Here is a 24372-nt window from a genome sequence, read left to right on the forward strand (position 1 = left end):
TAAGAAGAGCTTTTTCTTTCAATATAACAACAGACTCATAATGGCATTATAATTAATGCTCTACCAGATATGTTTTCCTCATAAACCAGAATAAAGTCACAGGCGAGGCTAAATTTACGCACACAAACATGACTATAGTGCCATCACGTGGACGCTAATCAAAGTGCAGATAATACACAATGATAGGACAGGAGGCAAACGGAGACACCAGGCACAATAAGAGCAGTGGAGATAACAATATGCAATGGAGCTCAGAGGATAATCTTGTAAACATACTCTAAAAGTGTGATTCGAGTAATTCAAAGGATGAGCAATTAAATAGAAGTAAAAGCAAAATCTTAATCAAAATATGATGGTAAGATAGATAGATAGATAGATAGATAGATAGATAGAGGGATAGAGGGATAGATGTGTATGTGAAGTATTTCTGAGAGTACATTTCAGAAATATCATAGAAACATTAACACACATTTGAACGAAATGAATGATAATGGGATGTGTAGCAAAAATTAACTTCTGCTTCTATTATTGTAGTACAAAAAGCCAAATAATCCGATTATTAGATAGCATGAACTATTTCAACTAGAAATGTAATAGTGTATTTAAATAATATGTTTAACAACTTGATACATTGATAAAACACAAAAAAGGTGGAATGTATTTATTCAATATGACACAGAAATCAAGGCTCAACGCTTCAGAATAGCTCACTGCTCTGTGTGCCTCTCCACTGTGAAATGTAACACTTTAAAAGGTTTTGATCAGCAACAGCAGTTGTTGGGCCTCCTGTTTTGCCATCTTGCCCATGTATGGGGAAGTTTGCATGGCTGAGGGTCCCGTTAGATCAGGATTTGTCCTCCTGAGATCCCTCTTCGTATGTGCTATCATCACATGTCATTACTCCACCCCGGACAGCTGCTGTATTTAAGATCTCTGTTCCCAAATCATTAGGCAGCACTCACTGAAGCCGCAGCCTCACACACACACAGAGAGAGAGAGATGGTATGTATGAAGCATTTCACTTGTTTTATGTATCAAAATGACTCAATGCTCAGTTAACCATTCATTCCATTACTTGGATATTCCACATAGGCAAGCAGGAAGACCAAAAAGAAGGAAGGAGGCGCCAAACGGGCCCAGAGAGCATCTTCCAACGTTTTCTCCATGTTTGAACAAACCCAAATCCAGGAGTTCAAAGAGGTAAAGTTCTGCGTACAACATGTTTCTAAGATTAGTTTAAACATTTTAGTAACACGGCTAAATCCTTCTCATCAGGCTTTCACCCTTATTGACCAAAACCGGGACGGATTCATTGACAAAGAAGATCTCAAGGACACATATGCATCTTTGGGTTTGTAGCAACGATTATGGCTGTACAGTAATATATGTATGATGCTTCATCTGGATGTTGATTCATGTTGATCTTATGTCTCAAGGTAAGCTCAACGTGAAAGACAATGAACTTGAAGACATGCTGAAAGAAGCCACGGGTCCCATTAACTTCACCATGTTCCTCACCCTGTTTGGAGAAAAACTACATGGTGAGATTCTCCTAAAAGAGTGAATTATTAAATACGAACAACACTGGGCTAAGCAGCACACTTGATGTTGTATACAGGCACAGACCCTGAAGACACCATCCTCAATGCTTTCAAATTGTTCGATCCCGATGCCAAAGGCTTCGTACACAGGGATGAGTAAGTGTCTATTTCAGGATTTAAAACCTTTTTTTTCCCAGCATTAACAAATCCTTCTGATCCTAACAGCAAGCTATTTCCTCAGATTACAGAATCTACTGATGACACAAGCAGACCGCTTTACATCAGAGGAGGTAAAGATCTTTGCATAAAGGGGTTGGGAATTAGTTTTCCTTCATTGCTATGGTTCAGTAAAACAGTGAAAGTCTCTCATCAAGTGTCTAATTTTAGGTGAAGCAGATGTTCCAGTCATCCAATATTGATGCTACAGGAAACTTGGATTACAAATCTCTGTGTTACATTATCACACATGGAGAGGAACAGGAAGAATCGTAAACATCATGATATCTATGTGTATACTGGAAATTTATGTTCCACTCCAGTCTCTCTCAACAATGAATGTAAGCATTAAAACCTCAACGGCGCAGTTCTCTGCCTTACAATAAAGATGACAAACGATTAATTCACAAATGTTTTCTGTGTTTTTTCAGTCGATTTACATTGTAAACTTTATTTCCTTGCAATTGCTTAGAGTACCACAGGCCTTATGAAATAAATTACTTTGAAAAACACAACAAAACCCCCCAGTAAAGAGTAAAGTCCATGTAGCCGAGTCGATTGACATCAAGTTATTCTACAGCAGCGATGAGCAGCAACCAGTGGCAGCAGGCAGGAGTGATGACACTGTGAGTTCATGTTCATGTCCCAGCGGTGCCCTCCTCCTGCTGAGGTCACCGGCAGGCCGGCGCCTGAGCGTTTGGCAGGACGTAGAAGGCCAAAGAGAATCCAGGGATTTGTAGGTATTCAGTTGGAGCCAGACTGGTTCCTTTAAGCTCAGGAAGATGTTTGTCATCCACCATCTTCAACAATTCTCTGTTGAGTGTAACAGACCTGTAGAATACGACACAAGGTTACTTACAGTATCACAGACATTTGTAAACTAACTAATTGTAAAATAATTCTGGGTGTTCTAAAAAGTGAAGCTGTGCTGATTGGTTAGTGAACATGCCAATGATTATAAACTGAAGCTACAGCTGTTTCAAAGTTGGGAGAGTACATGGAATCATCTATAGGGGGAGCTACAGTACCTGGTTTAGGGGTTTGGGAGTTTCTAAGAGATTAAAAGGTTTGATACTTTAAAAAGATTGCTAAACAGCTTTCAGTGATGAAACAGAATGTCTGGACGGTCATAAATTGTTAAATTGTTATATAGCAGGGCCCTTTGCACCTGGAGCAGAGCCCTTCCTCTCCAGGCGGGTCAGACTGGAGGACAAAAGCCTCCACTGTGCTGTTAGACATGCGTGCAGGCACAGAGATCCTGGCTGGATGCCCGCTGAGGTTCAAGGCCATCAATGTGACTGCTCCACTTCCGTAGCTGAAATTACAGAGCAAGCAAACTGGTTAACCAGGTCAAGAAGAGGTTTAACTAACAAAATCATTTAAAAATGTGAATACCTCTTCCGGTTAGAACAATGCAGATACACTCTTATTCTTTTTCCCTGGAGAAAATTGGAAAACGCTTCGATTTCCAAAACCTCTGGTCCAACAAGTCTCTTGTAGAGAACTGATAACCAATAGTCCTGATAGAAGACACAGCCATGAGTGAGCATTCCTTCATGTGTTCCAAACTCATCTACCATCAATCTCTTTATGATTGTACAAAATGTTCAATATCTATAAAACAGTGGCCATATCTTTGAAGATTTGCTGTCCAACTATAAGACCAGGGTGATACGCATACCAGACAAGTAATCATATCTGTCCAGGAGGTTATTTCCCCCTGTATGTTTTTATACCTGTCATGGGAAAACACACATTTCTCTACTTGTAGAAGGCATCTGAATTAGCTGTGACTGTTCTGTGACCATTTGATAGCTGTATCTAGTACACCTTATAATTCTGAGCAGTCACTAGGTTCTTATACAGTCTTTAAGTCACAGGAAGGTCAAACGCTTTTTGCCAGTAGAGAAATGGGGTTTTTCCCCATGACAAACCTCTGTCAAGGAGTTCCTGTTTGTCGGTTCATTTGTTTAAACAGGGTTATTTCAGGTGAGGGAATAGAAGAGTAATAAACTAAAAATTCAAACTAGTGGAAATGACATCCAAAGTTCTGCTACCTAACATACAAACAGCTAGATAAACTGGAATGGACAGAGGTTGTAAACAATAGAATGAATGTGGTGGTGAAAGGCTCACAGGAAGTGGATCCAGGTTGTTATCGACCAGGTGGTAACTGCCGGAACCAATGAGAACCTGTCTGATGATCACATCCAGGCCCAGTTTGGCTCCGAGGCCTAACTTATCCAGCCACCTGCATGGAAAACACCGGGACATATTACAGGAGCTTCATTTCAACTGTGTAATGTCAAAACACAAATGGCTAAGGAAACCTATTTTTCCTCTCTTATCTATGTTAATCAAAACACTCCACAGCTCCACGTGAGTCCTTATTGCTTTTTGCTATTGTCATAAGAAGCCAACCAGACCATTGCTTCATCAATCACAATGGGGAACTCAAAAACCTCCGACTTCCATGTGAATTTATGTCAGAGGCAATTCCCACATTTCACAATTTGTGCCGATTTATCACTTTCAATATGAGATACACTGTATACTTACTTACCTTTAGATTACTTCCATATATTGAAGCTAATGCTGATTAAATATTACACATCAGGTTCGGTAAAGAAGGGAACTTTGCATTTAAGGAGTTACCTTATGAAGTACTCACATGAATCCTGCTACAAATGTGTCAGACAGACCCAAAGCTCCACCTCCATAGGCAGAACTAGTCTCTCCCAGCCAAACTGACTTCCCAGGAGACACCAGCTCTACTTTCTAAACCAGGCATCAGAACAAAGCGGCACTTTAACAATGCATAATAAACTGGATTTACTGGTTCAAAATCCACGGCATTACCTCCAAGATTTCATTTGTCCTTAAGGCTAGAGTATCCAGAACCTCAGGATCCAGAAAATCTTCTAGAGATGTGTCTCTTCCATTCACATAATAACTAGGAAATAGGAAGATATTGAAGAAATGAAAGCAGGCTATGTGAAATGTCAGAAACTTAAATGTAAAGGTTGTGAAGGACAAATGTTACAGCCAACAGTGTAATGATTAGGCTTAGACTTAGGGTTAGGCTTCCATCCCTAGGGTTAGGGTTATCAGAGATCAACTCACTGGTGCCAGGTGCATGCGTCAATAGCCTTCGCTCCACTCTCCAAAAACCTACAAGGAAACAAAGAAAATCAGAATGTACTTCACCAGCCTACCTCTCCACTTGGGAGGGGAAAAAAGAGGAAGAAAACGTTGTTGTTATTTGAGAAGCACAACTAAACTACGGGTGTAGCACACGGATAGAACATGCAAACGCCACAGACATAGGACATGGGTTGGCATGGGATTCAAACCCAGGACCTTCTTTTAGTGAGGCAATGGTTTGAAACACTGCGCCACCACAAGGTCATGTGTGGTTTGGAAGCAATTTGTTTATCTAGTACTTAAAACAACACAGTACTAACAATACTTACCATGTTGGCAACAGCAAAACCAACAAGTTGTGATGGCTTATGGGAGTTTCACGGTTAATGCCTCTAGATTACATTACCGATGGTATGCAGCTCACATGGGATTCAATTACCCTGCTGAAGGGCTGCTCAGTTCAGTTTCATTGCATTACTTTCAAGTGCTCAGTTCCGCACAGTTCAGTCCAGCGTTTGTTTCCGAACTCAGGTTTCTACAGTCCAGCTCACTTCACATATACAGTAAAGACAGAAAGGTACGGATGGGTACAGCTCTCACCCTTCCAGCAGGTCTCTCCTGCGATCGTGTGGCTGGGTGACATCTGGGCCGTACAGTCCTGTGTTGTTGTAAAGTTTAGATTCGGACAGTATCTCTCGGAGATGGACAAAGTCTTGGCCGAGCTGGTTGCCGTCCACTCGGATGCCTGCCTTCTTCTCATAGCTGTTTGGCTCTGGCAACGGACAGACAAAACACTGCAGACTTCATACTCTGACCCGTGGCACTGAAAAGATATTGTACAATTAGAATTTCTCATATAGGTCACAATATTATGGACGCTAGAGGGAAGGGTATGGATTTATGCCTAGCTGAGGAAAGTGTTTCCGTAACAATGATTCATGTTATGTAAGAGACATTAATGCATGTTCTGAGAGTGTAAACTAGTGCTCATAATATAGGAATTATGGGTCCTTATGGCCTTTGCCCAATTCCACAACTTCCTTTTTTTATTTACTGACAGATGGCTTTGTATGATGACGTCAGAAAGCACTTAATAATGAGGAAATTAAACTTGAGTGACACGAGGGACTGTGTTAATGACGATACCAGGCTAGGTTTAATTACCACAACATAACTGAATTAATCAGCCAAACAAAAACCTATTTTATGTTGAATATATGTCAAAATTAAAGCCAAATCAGCTGTAATCAGTGTACCGTTGCCCAGCTCCCAAGACATCCTGTACTGTTGAGATTCACAGTACTGCATCAGGGATTTGGCATTTCTGCTGTTCCACACGTTGGCAGCTGTCCTGAGCAGCGCATTGAGCCCGAAGATCAGATCCATCCCTGAGCAGTTGGCAAAGGAGTACAGCAGATCCACAGTGTACTCTACCAAAGGACAATGAGTTCAGTCATCATCAGAGCTGTGGACTTGAACTATATGAGGGTGATGGCGGGAGAGTATTGTCATACCTGTGAACTTCACTTGTTTGTATTTTCTCTGCAGATCCTCTTTCAAAAGGAATCCCTCCTGTTGAGTCCATTCCTTCTTCAGCCTGTCCTCCAGCATAGGGGGCAACTCTAGATCCTCACAGGTGTGTTCTAACAACAAAAGAACATTAACGCATTGACACAGGTCACTTGCTCTTTCACACATTTGTGGGAACCAAACATTATTTATTGAGTGAAGATAGAGGTTTCTCTTATTGGCCTTATTATGATCCAGCAACAATCTGCAACGTGTGAACTTACCTGCACTGACGTTTTTCTGATGATGCGTCAGAGGCGTGAAAATCATGAAGTCTTGTCTATTTCCACCAAATCGCAGAAATGCCGGGGCTAAAGCTTTTGCTAAAGTCTTTAACTTTGGAGAGCTGTAAAAACACAAAAGGGGAAAATGGCGTGCAGAACTATGTTAATGTGTTAATCTCAGATTTGGTGGCAAAGCACAATGAGGCAAAAGCTTCAATCAAGCTCTTTGTGTAACTCCGGGTGAGACTAGGTTGCGTTTTCTCTGCACAGTTGGTGGAATTTGATTCTTCCTCCACAGTTCAATCAATCTTGATTCATTGTTCCTCTTGCTGCCATGTCAGAGAAGTTCGCTTAAGTCTCATGGATCTTAAAATTCTTAATAATATTGGCTGCAGCTGTAACAGGAGCAAGTTTTACTTCAAAATGTCCTGGACAATATTACTGACAACCCTTTGAAAATACAATTGTTCTAATCATTATCACAGATCTTTTCATAAATAACTTGTAAAGGTAACTTGTAAAGGTTGTCAACAATGGTCCAGGACATTTTAGAATGTCATAGAAATGTCAAACTTCACGCCTTTTATCGTGTTTTGGTTTGTTTTGTTGACCTAACAGGATGACTAAAGAGCTTTCTGAGAGATTCTGATTGTACAACAAAGATAAGATGATAAAAGATCCAATTCTTTAAACGTTATGGATTAAAGATGAAAGGCTTTGTAAGCAGTTTGGTTTCTGGTACAACACACAATGAAATTTAAGAGCTTAGACTCTGTAGAGGAGCAATCATCCATCCAACACGTCTCAAAGCAGAGAAACAGAACCACAGATGGATGGACCAATTCCTCACAATGACCAATGGCCTGATTAATTGCCAATAGGCTTCCATACTTCAATAGAGTTCTAATATTGACCCCATATGAGCTCTGTGTTGTATCAGCCAGTGTTCTAGTCCAGGTAAGCCTCTTGTTTTGTTTACAGACGGAGGTATGTGAGGTGCATTGATACAAACAAAGTGGTACATTTACTTACCTTAATAGATCCATAAACTTCTCCTCCGCGGCTAGACTGGCATCTATGGCCACAGACAAAAAGTGATCGTTCACCGTGCGGAGCGGTCCGGACAAATCCACTTCAACGAACACATCCACTAAATCCATGTGGTTTGATGTAGACCTCCTGTTTGCCTCAATATGAAATCCATTTGAATGAAACGAGAGGAAGATCACAACCAGTACGACTGATTTCATGACAGCAGAGCAGAAACCGTACTCACTGAGCACCTAAATCTCACTGAGCACCCAAAGGCTCACTTTAGTCCCATCAGGCTCAGACCGCGCACCTCATTTCCTGTTTTTAGTTTCGCAGCTGCTGCATGTGCTGAGAGTCCGGGTGTGACACACACACACACACACACACACACACACACACACACACACACACACACACACACACACACACACACACACACACACACACGCCATCACAAGCTCTAATGTTTGATTGATCTGTTATCGCCGTTTTGTAAATCATTCCTAGCTAGACGTGAATGTTTATTGTTCAATTCAATTTCAATTCAACTTTATTTATAAAGCGCCAAATCACAACAAACGTTAACTCAAGCCACTTTACATACAGAGCATTTAAAGAAGCCCAACATCCCCCATGAGGAAGGGAACAGCGGCTACGTCATCCATGATGATAGATCATTAGATAATGTATATCTCTAAAAGGTGTTTCTGGACACATTCTATTTAAATTCTATTTATTCTTATATGAATGAATTATATGAATTAAGTGCAATCATTTATTCTGTGCAATATTGTCTTATACATTGTGATCAACCTCTCTTGCCTCACATGAAACCCTTGACTGTCCTATGACTAAAACATCAAGGGCAGTTGAGCTGGTGCACTAACTGAATGGAAGAATAAAAACAACATTTTTCTGTAATAAATGAACTCAAATTCTTTATTGTGCTTTTACAGTTGAGGGAGATCCGGTGGCATCATCAACAAGTCGTCTACTTCCTCCTGAAGAGCTGCAGCCTTCTCATTCAGAAGCATCTAAAAAGGGGAAACACGTCATCTGACACAAGCAACAACGCTTCAGTTTGGTATAAGTGTCGTGAATGATGCATGTCAATTATAAATAAGTCATTGAGAAAACATGGTGCAAAGTTCAAATAGGCTAAAAGAATATATTTACTTTTGCAGAGGCCACGATCTGGTCGGCCTGCTTCTTGTAGAGGTTTTCTATGGTCTTGGCAAGAACACCAGGGTCAGCGTTGGCCAGGTGAGCCAGGGTCTTATAGCCAGAATTGTACAACTGCTTTGCTCTGGACTAAAGAAAGGAAACTTGTTGTGTTAAATATTATATATATTACTTACAAATCACCTCCACCCCCCCCCCCCCCCCCCCCCAACACACACACACACACAATTGGACAAACACAGACAATTCTTGGCCAATGCGGTTTTCCCATAAAAGCTTTGTTTGATGACATGTGATGATGTAGCCTGGGAAAAAATCAAAACAATAGAAAATAATGGGGTAGTAGTGGTGTAGACTAATGTGACTCATTTCTTTAATTAGTGTCCCAGGTGTCTTCGATGTTCAAATCAATCATTCAGCCCGTTAAAGAGAAGTTGTGCCTGTGCTGTTTGGAATCACTGCATGCACAATGAACACGCACTAGAGGAACAAAAGAGGAGAGTTGTCTGAGAAGATAAGGAAGAAGCTATTTGCCAAGCATGATTAAGTTAAAGAATGAACTATCACTATAATCCAAATTATTTATTGTCACATCTACAGGGTATTAATAATTTTGTTCAGGACGTTGTTATTTGTTAGTAATGTGTCAGTTCTGTTCATTTTCAATCAGTCGGTGCTCAATCAAGACCGAGCAGCACTGGCCCCTACGGTTTGAAGATTGTATTGGTGCTTATGTACAAAATAGCCATTAGTATTTGCTGTTATTTCTAATATCGTGGCTGAGCCTTTTATCCAGACAAGCCATGCTCACCTCCATGACCCCAGCAACTTCCATCAAAGGGATAAGTTCAGCCGTTACGCAGTAGCTCAGCCTTCGCACCAGCTCTGTCAGGAGAGCTTTAAAAGGCCAAAACTCCTCAAGTTCCTATCACAGAGGAAAGGCATTAGCAAGTGATCGTCCCTAACAGAGCTCAGATCAGCTCAGCCATCTTCTGTGCGGGGCCGATACAGACACGTGTGTTTTGATAATACCTCTGTGAAGTGCAGTACACAGGAACAGAAGGCAGAGGAAGAGCTGAGCAAAGTCTGGATGAAGCCTCGGCTCAGCTGGAATTTCTCTGCGATGCTCCACAAATTTGTTTCCTTCAATACCGAAAAAAGCACCAGGGCCAAGTACAAGCGCCTCACAACCACAGTGTTCATGTTCTGAAACAAACCAAAGACAAAACAGACATCTGGCATATGTGACTGTATTATCAGTTTAACCATTGTGAGTCCAAGTTCAAGTGAGGTGTAAGAATGATGCTCAGAAGTTTACGGTAACTTTGAATTCAGGATGTTGACTTATAACTATGGTTTTGCTACCTTTAAGTAAAGACTCAGAGAACGTCTTCCACCACTGTTGCTTTCCACTCCCCTTTCACAACACTTTTTAGGGGTGGCAGGTGAGAAATAAGAAAACAAATCTTCACATTTCCAGTTCCTTACCTTCCTGAAAGCCTGACCAGCAGCCTTTCTAGTCACAAAACTCTCCGGCACTCCGAGCGCTGCGGACATCTTCTGCTCTGCGGCGGACAGCAGGGTGAACTGCAATAGTCGACAGCAATATACTCGTTCAAAAACTCATTTCCTGACACTTTGAATTGAAACGTGTTGCCTCAGGATATCTTAGAATGACGTGAGGACGTTGGATTCTTTACCTGTCTTAAGTAAATCATCCAGTCGGGTTTACACTGGGAGATGATATCATATGGGGTAACCAGGTAGACCAGGTGGAGGTAACTGTTGAGTAATAAACCCTCCAGACCTTTGGAGAGGTCATTATAGAGCACGTCACTGTGAGTTAGATCCACTGAACCTGGGGACAGCAGAAATATGAAAACTCAGTAATAAGCATATCAAATAAAGCAATTTTACAAATTCTAACCCTGACGTCTGAGCTACTTACCTTTAAACGTCGCTTTTCCCAGCCTTGTGACGAGCAGAGATTCACCGTGTGCGTCTGTGATGAGACCCTTCTCCCTCAGGAGCCCCACACACTCCTGCACTCTGTCCCACAGGCTCGTCTCCACACACAGCTGCTTCTCCTGCACGTACAGCAGGGTGCCACGGAGAAAGTTTCTCACCTCCTCTAATGACTTTGTGATCTACATGAAGCCAAAACAAGAGATTATTAAGAGATACTGTGTGTAGATTTGGCCGTATGAGCTGGATGAATGTGGAATGGATGCTTGACTTCGTCTACACCATCTAGGCCAAATTCATGTTAAATTCATACATTGTGGTGTGTGTCAGAGGTAATTATGTCAAGGAAGAGGCGGGCCTTCAAGCAAGACGGATGATCGTGCTGCTGCTACTTTAAATACCACAATTTAAGGGAACATAAAGCTCAATTAACATCATCTTTATGTTGTGGGACTGGTCTAAGCACTGGATGTACTTGTTGTCTTTGCCAAAGGTATGTGAGAGGAGAAATCTATGTGTGTGTGTGTGTGTGTGTGTGTGTGTGTGTGTGTGTGTGTGTGTGTGTGATTTCAGCAGTGGGTGAGACTTTAACATGAATTTTCTCCTAGACAGCGTGCCAAACTAAACAATCAATAAGAGAGGGATTTACATTTAACCCGATGAGAGATAGGATGAGACTCAGAATGCCCTTTCCATCGTTGAGTAACAAATTGCTGTAACAGTTCTCCATTGGGGCGGACACAAGCTGTTTAGCCTGAAAGACACAAAATACATCAATACAGACAGATGCCTAAACTCTTATTTACTTGTGCGTGCTAATGCTAAATGCAGTTACCGCAATCTTGTCCTTCTCCTGTAGGATGAGGATGCTCTCTCCAATAGAGTCTATTCCTGCCCGGCCAGCTCTTCCTACCATCTGCTTGTACTGGCTCCTCTTCAGATAGTCTGCGGCCAGGTAAGGGGAGCGCAGAATCACTCTGGTTTGTGGACAAAAACAGTTTGTGTTGGTTGTGAAAAGATCAGCTGTAAGAAGCATTTTCCATCTCTCAGAAATCAAATCCATCTGAAAGTTCTTCACTGACCTGCGGGCTGGCATGTTGATCCCTGCAGCCAGTGTGGAGGTACATGCCAGGAGACAGAGAGTCCCGTTGGAGTAGGCCTCCTCCACTAGTTTCCTCTCCTCAGTGGTCAGCCCACTGTGGTGATAGGCCAAACCGTAAGGCACCGTCTTCTTAAGCACCGGGCAAACTGAGCCGTTCCCGCTGTTCCTCAGCTCTCTCAGCAGCAAAGCCTTTTCTGCCTCCTTGTGCTGTCGAAACTCCCTGTAAGAGTGAAAAGCCTGAATCAGGACCAGCATCAGAACCGGGCGGAGCAGAGCAGAGCAGATGGAATCCCAGCCAGCTACTCAACTTACCCTTTCAGATATTTACAAATCATCTCTGCGACATTTTCACAATTCTTCTTGGTGGGGCAGAAGACAAGGCATGAATGCGTTGGAATGATTTCTGTGACCAGAGCGATAATGTGATCGGGGTCCACCTTCTGCATCGTACTGGAGTACTGTGGGGGAACACACACAGTAAGACATGAGCATACACCAAATATTACCGAAAATGCTCCAGAATTTCCCCAACAATCAATTTAAGTCCTGAAGAAATCATGTATCTAACCTTTCTACTTTCTCTAAATGGACCAAGTGGGATCAAACCCATGAGCTAAATCAGAGAGGACCCAGGACAGTGCCTACCTCAGAATGGAGCTTGTACTTTCTAAGATTAGGCTTGGGTCGGTTTTAAAATGTCATGTTTTGGTCGTGTGATCATACAGACAAACACAATGTCTTCCTTACCTTGAAGTTGAGAACACGCGAGAATCTGAAACATTCCTCTTCCTTTGGGTCGACTTCATAGATAGTTTCGTTCACTTTCACATATTCCTTTAGCTCAACCTACAGTGGAAGGTCAATACAAAAACGGTTGAATACATATACTAGTCAGGCAGATTTTTAAGAATATATAGAATAAGTAGAGTTGATAAGTCTGTGACATGAATGTAAATGGCTGCATTCAAACATGAAATTACTCCAATACAGGATTCTTGAAAGAGTAGTTTAGACTAACAACAATATACGTGAACATGAGCTGAAGTACACACACATAGACAAGGCATTAATGTCATTAAACAGATTACATAGTCACATACAGGTCTGAAGTCATTACTGTAGTTTTCAGCTCTCAAAAATGTCTGAATGTCTTTGATGTTTCCCAGAGTGGCGCTCATCCCGATGATCTGCGTCGTTTCTGAAAGGGAAAGGACTCGGCTCGTTGATTTCATTCCAAAACGGTGAGAAAAGTCAAATTGATCTCGGTCGGCAGGCAACTTACTGCTCATGTAAATAACTTTGGCAAGAGTCATTTCAATAATCGCTCCTCTGCTGCCATCACCCAGCATGTGAAGCTGTAAATGGAAGAAGGACATTTTGCCATCAAAAATAATTCTTTCATAGTTCAAATTCATGATATAAAAAGTGTCTTTGTACCTCGTCGACAACAACCAGTCCTAGGACGTCTAGCCTGCTGGTCTCTATCAGAGAGTTGACTAGACTGTGGGCTTTTTCTATCGTAGCAACATACAGAGACCTTTTGTTTCGTCTCTTTACTGGAGGGAACCTGCCCTTGCTACCAGCGTACTCCTCTACCATGAAGTCCAGGTCCAAGCCAAAGCTCGCTAACCCACGCACCTGCAAAAATGAGACAAAATTGGGGTTATAGATGAAAAAATGATCGCACTAGTGTTCAGAGAAGTCTATGTAGTCCGTGTTTGAGGTGCCCTACCTTCTCTTGAACCAGTGATATGTACGGTAGGATGAAAAGACAGTCTTTCTTGTGGCAAAGTAGCTCTCTGAGGATGAGTATCTCAGCTACAAGGGTTTTCCCGCCACTGGTGGGAAGAGAGTAAATCAAATTCTTCCTTTCACGAACGCAGTCCAGGTCCAGACATGTCTCTTGCCAATCTGAAACCCCACCCCCCCAAAAACACACATATAACTCTGGTGTTGCTTGTATTAGATGGCAACTAGGCTGGGTTTAGTTACAAAACAAGAAAAAAAAAAGATGACAACTGAATTACCGTATAATTTTGTGATTCCTTTAAGTTTGTACATCAGATCCTTCACTTTGGTGGGAAGCCCAAAGAAAGGCCCAAGGTCTGTTGTCTCCACGGATACGGTTTCCATCGCCTGCATGGCAACACTCATCTCCTCGGAAACCACAGCTTCCTTCAGAGCTACAGTTCGTGAAACACTAGAAGGAGCCGCCGCATTGCAAAGCATCGCTCTCTTCAACTGATCCGTCATGCTCCTTCTGGGATGGGATGTTTTTGTATTTTCGATTTGCCCTTGTGTTTCAGCTTTATTGGTCCTTTCATTGCTTTTAAAAGGTGTAGAGGTGTTCCTATTACGATTGTCAAAGCTTTGTATATCCTTCTGTGAGTCTGGTAAGTCCTCCGAGGGTCCGTCTGTGAAGTCATCCAGGATGGAGTCTGTAAGAATATCATCACCGGTGGAAACACTACCTTGAGATGGTTGAAAAGTTGAAAAGCATTTTGTGAAGCCATCCTCTTGTTTATGGACAGGTTGAGACTGAGAGTCACCCTGCCTTTCATTCTGTTCTGCATCGTCCAGTTTTGCCATGAAGGAGCTGTCATTGAGGATGCTGTCATAATCCCCAAATAGATCTTCATTGTCACTGCAATACTGCCAAAAAGATAAACACATTATTTGACATCTACAAAAATGACATCCATGGCCTTAGCTCAGTCCAAAACAACTTACCTCAGCAGTTTTCCTATCAGCCATGGTTTCAGGCTTTTCCTTTTTAGCAGGAGCCAGGGGAATTTCAAAATCATTCCTTGACCTCTTCTTAGAGGACACTCTTCTTGCTTTAATTCCTTGGGTTTCTGCATTCATTATTGCATAAACTCAGAATATCAACTGAATAATGCCAAATCCAATCTCGGCTCGGTTTCTATTAAATAAACTCAATTTAAAAAATAAAAATAAAGCAGAAAAGCTTACAAAAAAACTATATCAACTGGAGTCTGTATATATCAGCCTTTGCAGTTTAAAGCAGAGTGCTAATGTTAAAAACAAGACACCAGGCATTTCAGTCATTTACTGAATGCTAGCTTCCTTCCGACTCTTCTTCCGTCAAATCCTTTTATCTCTATTCACACTGCGAATTCCGGAAAACAGCTGAAATTCTAAGTCAAATTCTTTAGTCCAAAAATGCGCAAAGCTGACTGAATCCCCATTTAATAGCTAATGTTGCAGGCTACAAACGAGCCAGCGTCACTTTTGAATCTGTCAACAGTACCTGACGGAGGGTTACGTCACTTCCTTCACTTGAAGCGGAAGTGAAGTTAACAAAATAAATGTTTCGATTATTAGCCGGATGTTCAGCAGTAAAGTAACTAGAGTAAAATTGAAAACGACAATAAGAGACCCTGTAAGGCATAGGTCACCAACAAGCGGACCGTGGTCCCAGTCCGGACCAAGAATCCGTCCTATACGAACCCGAATGGCTACAACAAAAAACAGAAGGTTGTGATTTCAAACCTGACGGGGCGCTTCTATTTTAACCGGCGCAGCTTTTGTAGTTTTTACGGTAGTAGATGAGTAAACGTACAGACTAATAGAAAAATGCAAATCAAGAAACACCAAAGATCAATCACCCACACATTTTCACTTGTTTATTTGACTCCCTCACTTTGTACAACATAAATAAATGACAGGTTGATGTGCTGAGCAAAAACGTCATCATCATACAGCAGATTTTAGTTGTTTGAACAGTAGAGATGCTTTTCTACCTCAAGACATGATTCGGTATAGATGCTTGCTACCATTGTGATTATTATGAACGGATGTATATGTTAAATATTTGCAGGATAGTATGTTAGAGCTAGGAATTTTAAAAAATCTACAACAAAAAACGATACATTTTCAAATTATAAACAGCAGTTCACAGAAGCAACAGTTCATTCAAATACAATCGTCAAATAAGTAAAAGTGCAACTCATCATGAATGTAGATATAAACAGATCTATCACAAGCTTTCATACAAAATCAGTTACATTTTGTACATGAGCTTTACTTGTCTGTGACTGTTCTCAGTCATCCAGGTTCATAGGATCCAAGGAAAGTTCATCTTAGGGAACTGGACTTGCTGTAAAGGCTTGATCAGGGTAGTTGATATTCCTGATTAGTCCACCTTGTTGTAAATTATGGTCGTTAGAGTGATCAACATCAATCTTATATGACTATTTAGGAATATGACCCTGGTTACGACTGATCAGGAGTATCAACGACCCTGATTATGACTATTCAGGAGTATCAACCACCCTGACCACAACTCTCAGAGGTTCAACCATTGGGAATCTCCACCAGTCTGCCAGAGCAGAAGAAGCCTTTCTGATGAGAGGGGAAACGTCTTCAAGCCTTTACTAGCAAGTCTCGAACTTTCCTTGGTAGTACATCCAACTCGCTGTAATAAACAACAACAAACAAATGATGTGAATGGTGATGTTTGTTTGGAAAACAAAAACCCTTTTACAAGCAATTACAAGTGATTACAGGTGCAGACACAGATAGCATGTAGGAGTGTGTGTGGGGATCAGGTTATGGGTTCAGGTTAAACAGTGAAGGGTTAGTCAGGACCAGCATTTCCTGCTCCATGTGGCTGGCACATATCCATAGATGTGACTGGTTAGTTCAATGGAGGCTATGTCTGTGTGAAGAATCACGCTGTATATATGATCTTCTGTCTTTTCTTTTCTCTCATCAAGTCAGTGAAGGAATGAAGCCATTTCCTGTTAGAAAAGTGAGGCTTTCTTCTTCAGTTCATTTCGTTTCCATAACGACAGGCGATCAAACTCCGCCATCGGCATCCCCAACACCCGCTCAAAGTCCTCTGGAGTCAGATGTCTCTGAGAAAAGACACCACTAAGATGGTTCAAACCCAAACCACGATTGGCCTCCTTCATCCTGTCATGCCTCTCTCACATGTATCATCAGCCTCATTCACTCCACCCACTCCTTCAGAACTCTACCTCACTTACACACCTTTAAATAATACGGCAACCATCCACTAGAAGCCCAGTCAGACCCAAAGATTACACACACTAGCTAACCAATACACACCTCCAGTCGCATACGGTCAACTCCTGGTGGCAGCTTAGAGCGCCCTCTGTGGGTCACAATGAGTGCTTCATAGGGATGGATCTTTGCATGAGAGATAAGCACAACATACTGAGTCAATGGCAGTCAAAACCTTTATCAAACAACAAAGATGTGAAAGGTTTGTTAATCGTTTCCTGTTTATTTTCCCACATGTTAAGATTGTTTGTTGTGTGCTGATTATTAATTTGAGATGTGTAAGTTGAACTGTGAGAGAGAGAGAGTGTGTGTGTGTGTGTGTGTGTGTGTGTGTGTGTGTGTGGTACCTCCCTCCTTTGTGTTCATCTAAATACCTCCATGAGTGTTTTAACATGTCTTCAATAGCTACAGAGCTCCATCCATTTCCACCATTATTAAATTGTGATTTGCAATAATACCCCTTCTTATTTACATTATTGTAATTATTATTAATAGTAGTAGTATTACCATCATCATGAGTCGTAGCAGTAGCATTGTTGCTGCTATGGCATCTGACTGACATGCTCACCTTCTGCTCCAGGATGCTGGGCAGGGAGTTTCCTCTGTCCAACCGCTCCCTCCGTGCCTCTCCATTCTAAACACACGTACGCACGCACGCACGCACGCACGCACGCACGCACGCACGCACGCACGCACGCACGCACGCACGCACGCACGCACGCACGCACGCACGCACGCACACACATACACACACACACACACACACACACACACACACACACACACACCGTATGAAAGCTATTTCTACAGTATCTGGTAATCACACACCCCCATAAAACAATGATGCCAACTCAAAAGTAAGCAGTGTTGTTAAGATGCAAAATAAGCACACACACAAATGTGCAAACACAGGATTTCACAGCCGATATTCTGGGATGTTCAGATCAAACAGGGTTAGAGGGTTGGAAACCCCTGGGGCTTTGTGTCAGGTGAGGTTATTTTAAGCTTGTAGCCGCTCAATCCCAGTAAAGATTGCAGAGTAGCAAACACACTTCAGTGCCGGTGCTGCTGGTCATGCACATGCCACACACAGACTTTGAGCAGATGCCAGGCTTACCTGAGAAGCTGCAAAATCATGATGATGAAAAGATCAGAGAGTGAGGTCCAGTGCATGGCATGACATCATCATCATCCTGTTTCACTCCATATCAGCCTTTCCACTTTAACTCTCGTCAGATAATTGTGTTTCACTGAATAAGTTAACACTGTAAGTGGTACCAGCCTTGTGTGTGCGTGTGTGTGTGTGTGTGTGTGTGTGTGTGTGTCTGATTTCTGACAAAATGTCTGCACTTTGTTGTCATTAGTAATTCAATATAATGCTCTTCTAGTTATTGAGTATATTAAATGTCCAGATCATAGTTTAAAATGTGAATCTATGTTTTCCGTCATCATCTTCAACTTTATTTGACACTGTTAAATATCATGTGTATATATGATTTTGCATTATTGCATAGGAAACCTACCTAGCTGACTCTTATCTCCATCTGTAGAAAATTCTGCAGACTGCATCTGCAAACAAAATACAAACTGTTTTAGGTTTTCTGTCATTAACATAACAAAGTGTGTCGTTCAAATCTCAATCTCCCTTTCATGGCTAAGACCCCAGAATGGATTGCTGCCATCCAACATCAGTCCTACCTTGAATCCAATAACCTGCCGGAATCGTTCCATTCAGGATTTCGCAACGACTATAGCACAGAGGCACCACTAATGACACACACACACACACACACACAGTCTTCGCACTCACAACCACACTGATGATCTACAGCTGTACACGTCCTCCCGAGCGAGCCGCCACCAGCCAAGCCCACCTCCTCACTGTCTGACAGAACTGAGGCAATCCGCTTAAAAGCCTTGATATTATTCTGGATTCCCCAGTCTCCATGGAGCCCCACATCAATGACATCATCTGGACTGCATACTAATAAACTATGGAGCATTGCTCGCCCACGCCCTTCCAAATCACAACAGAACACTTGCAATGTAATTTGTCCAATTTGCAATGCCATGTGTCATCTGTGATCATAAACAGTTATCTGATCTCCCACAGTGGTCATATAGCAATGATAAACCAGTTCTACTGAATTAACCTCAATGAACATGCACACACACACACACAAACACACACGGACACATTGCAGACACTTACCCTTGTCAGGCCTGAGTGTGTTGGTGACTTTGTTGCACTTGTTAACAAACCTGAAAGCAGCAGAAAGCAGAAAACCAGTGAGATCAGAGCTGACATGAATCCTAAACACACACCTGACAGCTGGCAGCCTTACTGGTGTGCATGTGTGTTCTGTCCGGCAGTGACTGTGTCTTCCTCCGAAAATGAGTGGCCTTCTCCTTTTCCTCCTTCATGATGAGACGTCCCAGGTTGGACTTGATCTGGAGCCCACACAGGTACACACACACACACACACAAACACACACACACACAGACAGAGAGCATCAGTCATCATCCCAGTTTACTGCTCTGTGAGGAGGTGAGTTATTCCTCATGCTCTCACACCTTCTCCAGCTCCTGCTCTTGTAACATCCTGGCTTCATCCGTCAGGTCTTCAAACTCATCTTCCTCCTGCAACTCTTTCTTCTTCTTCCACTCAATCTCTGTGAAGATGTAATAATAAAATTAGGCGCAGTGACAAAGTCAAACCCAGAGAGTGTGTGTGTGTGTGTGTGTGTGTGTGTGTGTGTGTGTGTGTGTGTGTGTGTGTGTGTGTGTGTGTGTGTGTGTGTGTGTGTGTTACCCATAGCAGCCAATGAGGGAGGACAGGGCCAGTATTCAGTCTCTATCTTAGAGGGCTGGTTAGGATCTGGGCGCTGCGCTGCTGGGAACTTGGATGACTCAATAACACTCCCTTCCACATGTTTAGCCACATCTGGAGAGAGATAGAGAGCGAGAGAGAGAGAGAGAGAGAGAGAGAGAGAGAGAGAGAGAGAGAGAGAGAGAGAGAGAGAGAGAGAGAGAACATGAAGTCATTTCAGTGTAAAAAGGCTGAATGCAGATGTGTGTGAAGTGAAGCAGTGAGCTGCTGTTATTGTTGTTGTTGTTGTTGTTGTTGTTGTTGTTGTTGTTACCTTGCTTGTAGATTGGAGGTTTCCTGTACATGTTGATGCCAATATCTGAAAAACATTTTTTTCAGAGATCAGCTGTCATTCATGCTGGGTAATACACACCTGGAGATTAAAACCTGAGCGGTGGAGGCTTGTATGGCTGCTGATGATGATGATATGATGTGTACCTGGTCTGTGGAAGTGCTGCAGGCTGGTGCTTATCTTGCGTTCAGCGTGAAGCTGCAGCGTGGATCCTCCAGGAGAACCACTGTCACTTTCTGCTCTGCGTTCCTTCACCTGAAAAAGATAATTCCCTTTGAAGACAGTTGTGGATCTCTGGATGTTCTATTTTTGTATGATAGTTTCTTAATGCCCATTCCGTTTGTTTGCTTTTGAGACTCAGAGATCAGAGACACATTAATAATGCAGATCCAAGACTCTCTGTGTGATGCAGTTCATGCACTCGACTGGTAAAAAAAATTCAGATATGGTTGACACAGCAAACCAGGTTACAGCCCCGCCAGTGTCTCACCTCTGGAGATGCTGTTGTAGATGTGGATGGAGGAGACAGAGATCGCTGCAGATAAGAAAAATGGAAAACATCAACACTTAAGAATACAAACTATATGATAAATCCAATGATGCGGTTTAAGGTTACAGTTATGAAAGTGACCAAAGTTACTGTTCTCCCCCAGTAGTGTGTGTGTGTGTGTGTGTGTGTGTGTGTGTGTACCTCTCTGCGTGGGGGGTCGAGTGGAGAGAAGGTGAGGTGGGGCTGGTAGGTCATCATGTCTGGCCTCTCCACCTGCAGGATGGCTTTATCTCTGGGCAAAGCAGCCAGGTCTCTGTAGCCCACCACCTGGTCATTCACACGGGCCTGAAGAAGACACACCACCAAGAGATGACTGTGTGTGTGTGTGTGTGTGTGTGTGTGTGTGTGTGTGTGTGTGTGTGTGTGTGTGTGCACTGATAGATGAACAGTCTTTGAGTTAGTATGAGAGTATGATTACTGTGATGCCAGCAGCAGGTGACCCTGGGGTGCTTGAGACCCTGGATGAAGGCGGGTGTACTGGGGTCACCCTTCCCTCTACCTGTGAAACCATCACAAACAGATGAGCACATGAGGGCAGATTCATAACAGAAACTCATTACAAGTACCATTACCATCGCTGGAAAGTAATCCAGTGCAATCACTCTATAAGTATTGTATTTAAGTACAACTTTAGCTTCCCCATTTTGAGTTTTTGCTTTAACAGTACCTGTACCTGAGCCTAACGCATGATTCCCAATCCTGCTACTGAGGGTCACAGTGCTACATTTCTCACGTCTCCCCACTCTGCCACTGCCTGATTACTGAAGTGGGGTGTGTTTAGCATTGTCAGTGTCTGAACTCTTTATCAAGGGAACCCGATTGACCTCCTCAGGTGTTAGTAGAGCAGGGACAGATGGGAGACGTGCAGAGCTGTGGTGTGTGTCATTGTCACTGGTATTTATGAAGAGCAGCAGGTGTGTAAGATGCACATAACAGATTACCTTCTGCATGACTGAAGAAAGATCTTCTTTTTGGTTTTTACCAGCTGGAGGAAAACACTGAGATAAAGAGAGAGAGAAAAAAGATAGTAAAGTAGAAACTATCCTCAAATTCATTAATACATTTGATCACAAGCTGATATTTTTGGGCATTCCTTTTTGGATCAAAGCCAATAAAGAAGGGAAATAGAGGCTGGGGTTTACAGACAAACAAGACATTTGTCCAACAAGTTTTACTAATACTCTTTCATTGCATTGGTAATCGAGTACAACATTACTACATTACTACACTATTTGGAGTATTCAGGTTTTGTCTGAGCAAAATTGCTTCACCTAAACTGAACCTAGAAGTATGTACAATACATTTTATAACCTCATACCCTAACCTCATACATTCACATTGTATCCAATCAGTCATAGCACATGGTGGGAGGCACAGAGTCTAGAGGACAGGAACCTTGTTCCTAAACAACAAGCTAGACTCCACAGATCCTCCTGCAGGGAGGATATCCTTTGCTGAATGATTTCCGCTTCTTCTGATCGCCTTCCTTCCCTCCTTGATGTGTTTCTGTTCACCTCTAAAAACCCTGTATTTCTTCTTTCATCTGCATCTCCCCCTATCTCCATTTCACCCTTGTTCTTCGCGTTCCACTCACACTTCCTCTCCTCCCTTCCCTGGCTGTTTATCAGCACACTCAGCTGGGCCAACGCCCAGTCAGTCCCTAACAGTTATTGCTGTGGTTATGGTTACTTACACTGCTCCCTCAGGAGACCAAGGGAGCAATGCTGGGAGGGTCACCTTCCCTTATTTCTCATCTCCTCCTAACCATCACATGTCATCAACTCATAACATGTCAGCATACGGTGCAAGGAAAATGAATCGTTCTGCTGTCCAACCTCAGTGCTGGAAACCAGGCCTCATCCTGTACCAATGTGTGTGTGTGTGTGCAGTGGGAGTGTAATGTATCCTCCAGCTGAGTACAGATATATGCTGTTGAGGCTGTTTCTCTGTCAGTATCTGCCGTCAGAGAGGGGCTGATACTGACTGTAATCCACCCATCTGACTAGAGCCAGAGTCTGAGTGCACCGTGTGTCCAGCAGTCAGCGGGGGAGGAGAAGTCAAAATCTGATCACTAAGAGCTTTTAACTGCCATGGTGCGATCAATGAAGCTGTGGCTCTCTGTGTGTGGCCCATTAGTCACTAAGCACACATACACATACACAGACAGAGAGAGAGAGAGAGAGAGAGAGAGAGAGAGAGAGAGAGAGAGAGAGAGAGAGAGAGAGAGAGAGAGAGAGAGACTTTGCAGTTGGTTGGTAAAAATGTTGCCATATCATGGAGGACTTCTTACATGAACCAATAACAGATCACATCAGTCTGCCTTTTCTGTTCAGAAATGTATGACGATAAAACGTATACACTACACTAATAGGGTTGTGGGTTTGCATCCAAATCACAATCTTTTCTTGTTTGTCGTTGTTTATAAGCAATGCAGATGTATGTACTGAAAAACAATTATTACTATTCCAATAGCAGAAGAAATTCGCTACACTCAAAGCCACCTGTAAGTAATTTGGGGGAAGCAACTCCCTATAAGCTCTGTCAACACATTTTGTAAACACTTTTTTTTAAATTAAGTATTTTGAAAAGAAATAATGTCTCAGCTCCAGAGATTGTATGTAATCATTGTATTTATAGAATCTCGAAACGGACCTTTAACTTCTGGCCAAGAAGCAAATTGTTGCCATGCTCTCTGTTTGATCTACCACGGATCTACGTAGATCACAAACAGAGCTGTGTACAGTGAGAATGAGCTCCAAGACGTTCCCGTGCTCATTGTGAAACGCTTCGGTCGATCAAAACGCAAGTAAATCAAGTCAGCTTCATTTGTTATGAGGCCTCGATTCTCCTCATGCTGCAGTATGGATGTTACAGCATCACAGTCGTTGATGCTCGATCATCTGGCCTATCTGAGACTCAACGGCCCGGATGAAGGGGAGAGCGAGGACACAAGTGCGTCGGCCGCAAATCCTTAAAAAATATCACCTGCATACCCCGCGAATACAATTTGATCCTTGGAATAATGTGCAAACATGCCTACCTGCTAAACACGAGGAATAAAGCGCAACGCTTGCTCTCAGTGTAGATGCATCCAGGAGGCGTTCAGTGACGCTCCTTCGCTGTCAGCGCCGAGGAGGATGGAGGGGAGGAGGAGGATGGAGGGGAGGAGGAGGAGGGGGTGGAGGGGGTGGAGTGTGGATGGAGAAGGAGGTGAAGGTACGACGCCACACTCACCCTGAACCTGGCTGTGGCCGCTCTTTTAAGCCTGGTAGGCAGACATCAATAGAAAGATGGAGAAACGTATTGCCCTGCTTTGATCTGTGGAAGGAGAACTATCGCCGTGTGATTAGGACATTACATCATACTCGGCTTCAACAAACAGACCGATTATCCTGCAGTAAAAACTGCGCTCGCCAGGTGAAATAGCACTTGAGCTCGACTTTAAAAATGATGTGTGGGCTCACAAACAATGAAAAACAGACTTGTTGTTTAGAGAAAGGCGAAATGATGTCTCCGTATGGCCACAAGATGGCGGTATAAACAAAAAACTCTACTACTGAAATAATTACAATTATAAATCTTTATCAATTATATCATATTCTAATCAATTAATTAATAATAGTCTAAAAACCGTGT

The 24372-nt window shown here is 42.6% G+C and overlaps 4 protein-coding genes across 6 annotated transcripts; 1 reads left to right on the forward strand and 3 right to left on the reverse strand.

The window, feature by feature from the left end:
• Positions 1–13: 13 nt before the first annotated feature.
• On the forward strand, positions 14–2045 carry LOC143011289 (myosin light chain 5-like). Of its 2 annotated transcripts, XM_076164108.1 has the most exons (7): positions 14–1002; positions 1093–1200; positions 1276–1351; positions 1437–1541; positions 1619–1697; positions 1783–1831; positions 1929–2045. In XM_076164108.1, the coding sequence occupies exons 1-7, from the start codon at positions 1000–1002 to the stop codon at positions 2031–2033; spliced, it is 525 nt and encodes a 174-aa protein (XP_076020223.1). In that variant the 5' UTR covers positions 14–999; the 3' UTR covers positions 2034–2045. The 2 variants fall into 2 exon arrangements, with proteins under 2 accessions (XP_076020223.1, XP_076020222.1); XM_076164107.1 differs by having other exon boundaries at positions 16–1002; positions 1093–1351.
• A 60-nt stretch (positions 2046–2105) lies between these two features.
• Positions 2106–8051, reverse strand: hpse (heparanase). Its single transcript, XM_076164106.1, has 12 exons — positions 7727–8051; positions 6695–6816; positions 6416–6544; positions 6158–6331; positions 5502–5673; positions 4881–4928; positions 4617–4710; positions 4429–4535; positions 3894–4008; positions 3153–3277; positions 2926–3072; positions 2106–2588 (listed from the first exon to the last, which is right to left on the reverse strand). Exons 1-12 carry the CDS (start codon positions 7942–7944, stop codon positions 2429–2431), a joined length of 1611 nt encoding a protein of 536 aa, XP_076020221.1. The 5' UTR covers positions 7945–8051; the 3' UTR covers positions 2106–2428.
• A 454-nt stretch (positions 8052–8505) lies between these two features.
• On the reverse strand, positions 8506–15265 carry helq (helicase, POLQ like). Of its 2 annotated transcripts, XM_076164372.1 has the most exons (18): positions 14706–15265; positions 14003–14627; positions 13708–13886; positions 13413–13613; positions 13258–13330; positions 13076–13173; positions 12723–12821; positions 12288–12433; positions 11956–12195; positions 11709–11850; positions 11523–11627; positions 10857–11055; positions 10609–10766; positions 10397–10495; positions 9941–10114; positions 9720–9833; positions 8903–9037; positions 8506–8760 (listed from the first exon to the last, which is right to left on the reverse strand). In XM_076164372.1, exons 1-18 carry the CDS (start codon positions 14838–14840, stop codon positions 8677–8679), a joined length of 3006 nt encoding a protein of 1001 aa, XP_076020487.1. In that variant the 5' UTR covers positions 14841–15265; the 3' UTR covers positions 8506–8676. The 2 variants fall into 2 exon arrangements, with proteins under 2 accessions (XP_076020487.1, XP_076020488.1); XM_076164373.1 differs by lacking the exons at positions 8506–8760; positions 8903–9037 and adding an exon at positions 9095–9388.
• Positions 15266–15613: 348 nt separating this feature from the next.
• dmtn (dematin actin binding protein) lies at positions 15614–23888 on the reverse strand. Its single transcript, XM_076164026.1, has 15 exons — positions 23777–23888; positions 21678–21734; positions 21155–21235; positions 20878–21021; positions 20677–20721; positions 20333–20441; positions 20169–20213; positions 19838–19969; positions 19600–19697; positions 19370–19475; positions 19237–19286; positions 18548–18593; positions 17593–17660; positions 17070–17150; positions 15614–16855 (listed from the first exon to the last, which is right to left on the reverse strand). The coding sequence occupies exons 2-15, from the start codon at positions 21684–21686 to the stop codon at positions 16742–16744; spliced, it is 1128 nt and encodes a 375-aa protein (XP_076020141.1). The 5' UTR covers positions 21687–21734; positions 23777–23888; the 3' UTR covers positions 15614–16741.
• Positions 23889–24372: the final 484 nt, after the last annotated feature.

The sequence above is a fragment of the Genypterus blacodes genome, unplaced genomic scaffold (assembly GCF_046128005.1).
Source record: "Genypterus blacodes isolate CSIRO-AG114 ecotype Tasmania unplaced genomic scaffold, CSIRO-AGI_Gbla_v1 ptg000133l_1, whole genome shotgun sequence".
In the NCBI taxonomy this organism is placed as follows: Eukaryota; Metazoa; Chordata; class Actinopteri; order Ophidiiformes; family Ophidiidae; genus Genypterus; species Genypterus blacodes.

Bases quoted from the DNA above. Each gene is read 5' to 3' on its own strand.
- LOC143011289 (XM_076164107.1), top strand. The intron at 1,542-1,618 runs GTGAGATTCTCC...TGTTGTATACAG, and splicing joins GTTTGGAGAAAAACTACATG to GCACAGACCCTGAAGACACC. The intron at 1,832-1,928 runs GTAAAGATCTTT...GTCTAATTTTAG, and splicing joins ACCGCTTTACATCAGAGGAG to GTGAAGCAGATGTTCCAGTC.
- hpse (XM_076164106.1), bottom strand. From the start codon at position 7,944: ATGAAATCAGTCGTACTGGTTGTGATCTTCCTCTCGTTTCATTCAAAT. The intron at 6,545-6,694 runs GTAAGTTCACAC...TTTTGTTGTTAG, and splicing joins TCAGAAAAACGTCAGTGCAG to AACACACCTGTGAGGATCTA. The intron at 2,589-2,925 runs GTGCAAAGGGCC...CGTATTCTACAG, and splicing joins GAGGAAGGGCTCTGCTCCAG to GTCTGTTACACTCAACAGAG.
- helq (XM_076164372.1), bottom strand. From the start codon at position 14,840: ATGAATGCAGAAACCCAAGGAATTAAAGCAAGAAGAGTGTCCTCTAAG. The intron at 12,434-12,722 runs GTAAGGAAGACA...GTTCCCCCACAG, and splicing joins CGCGTGTTCTCAACTTCAAG to TACTCCAGTACGATGCAGAA. The intron at 11,851-11,955 runs GTCAGTGAAGAA...TCCACAAACCAG, and splicing joins ATCAACATGCCAGCCCGCAG to AGTGATTCTGCGCTCCCCTT.
- dmtn (XM_076164026.1), bottom strand. The intron at 21,022-21,154 runs GTAATCATACTC...TGTCTTCTTCAG, and splicing joins CACCTGCTGCTGGCATCACA to GCCCGTGTGAATGACCAGGT. The intron at 19,698-19,837 runs GTAACACACACA...ACATCTTCACAG, and splicing joins TCCCTCATTGGCTGCTATGG to AGATTGAGTGGAAGAAGAAG.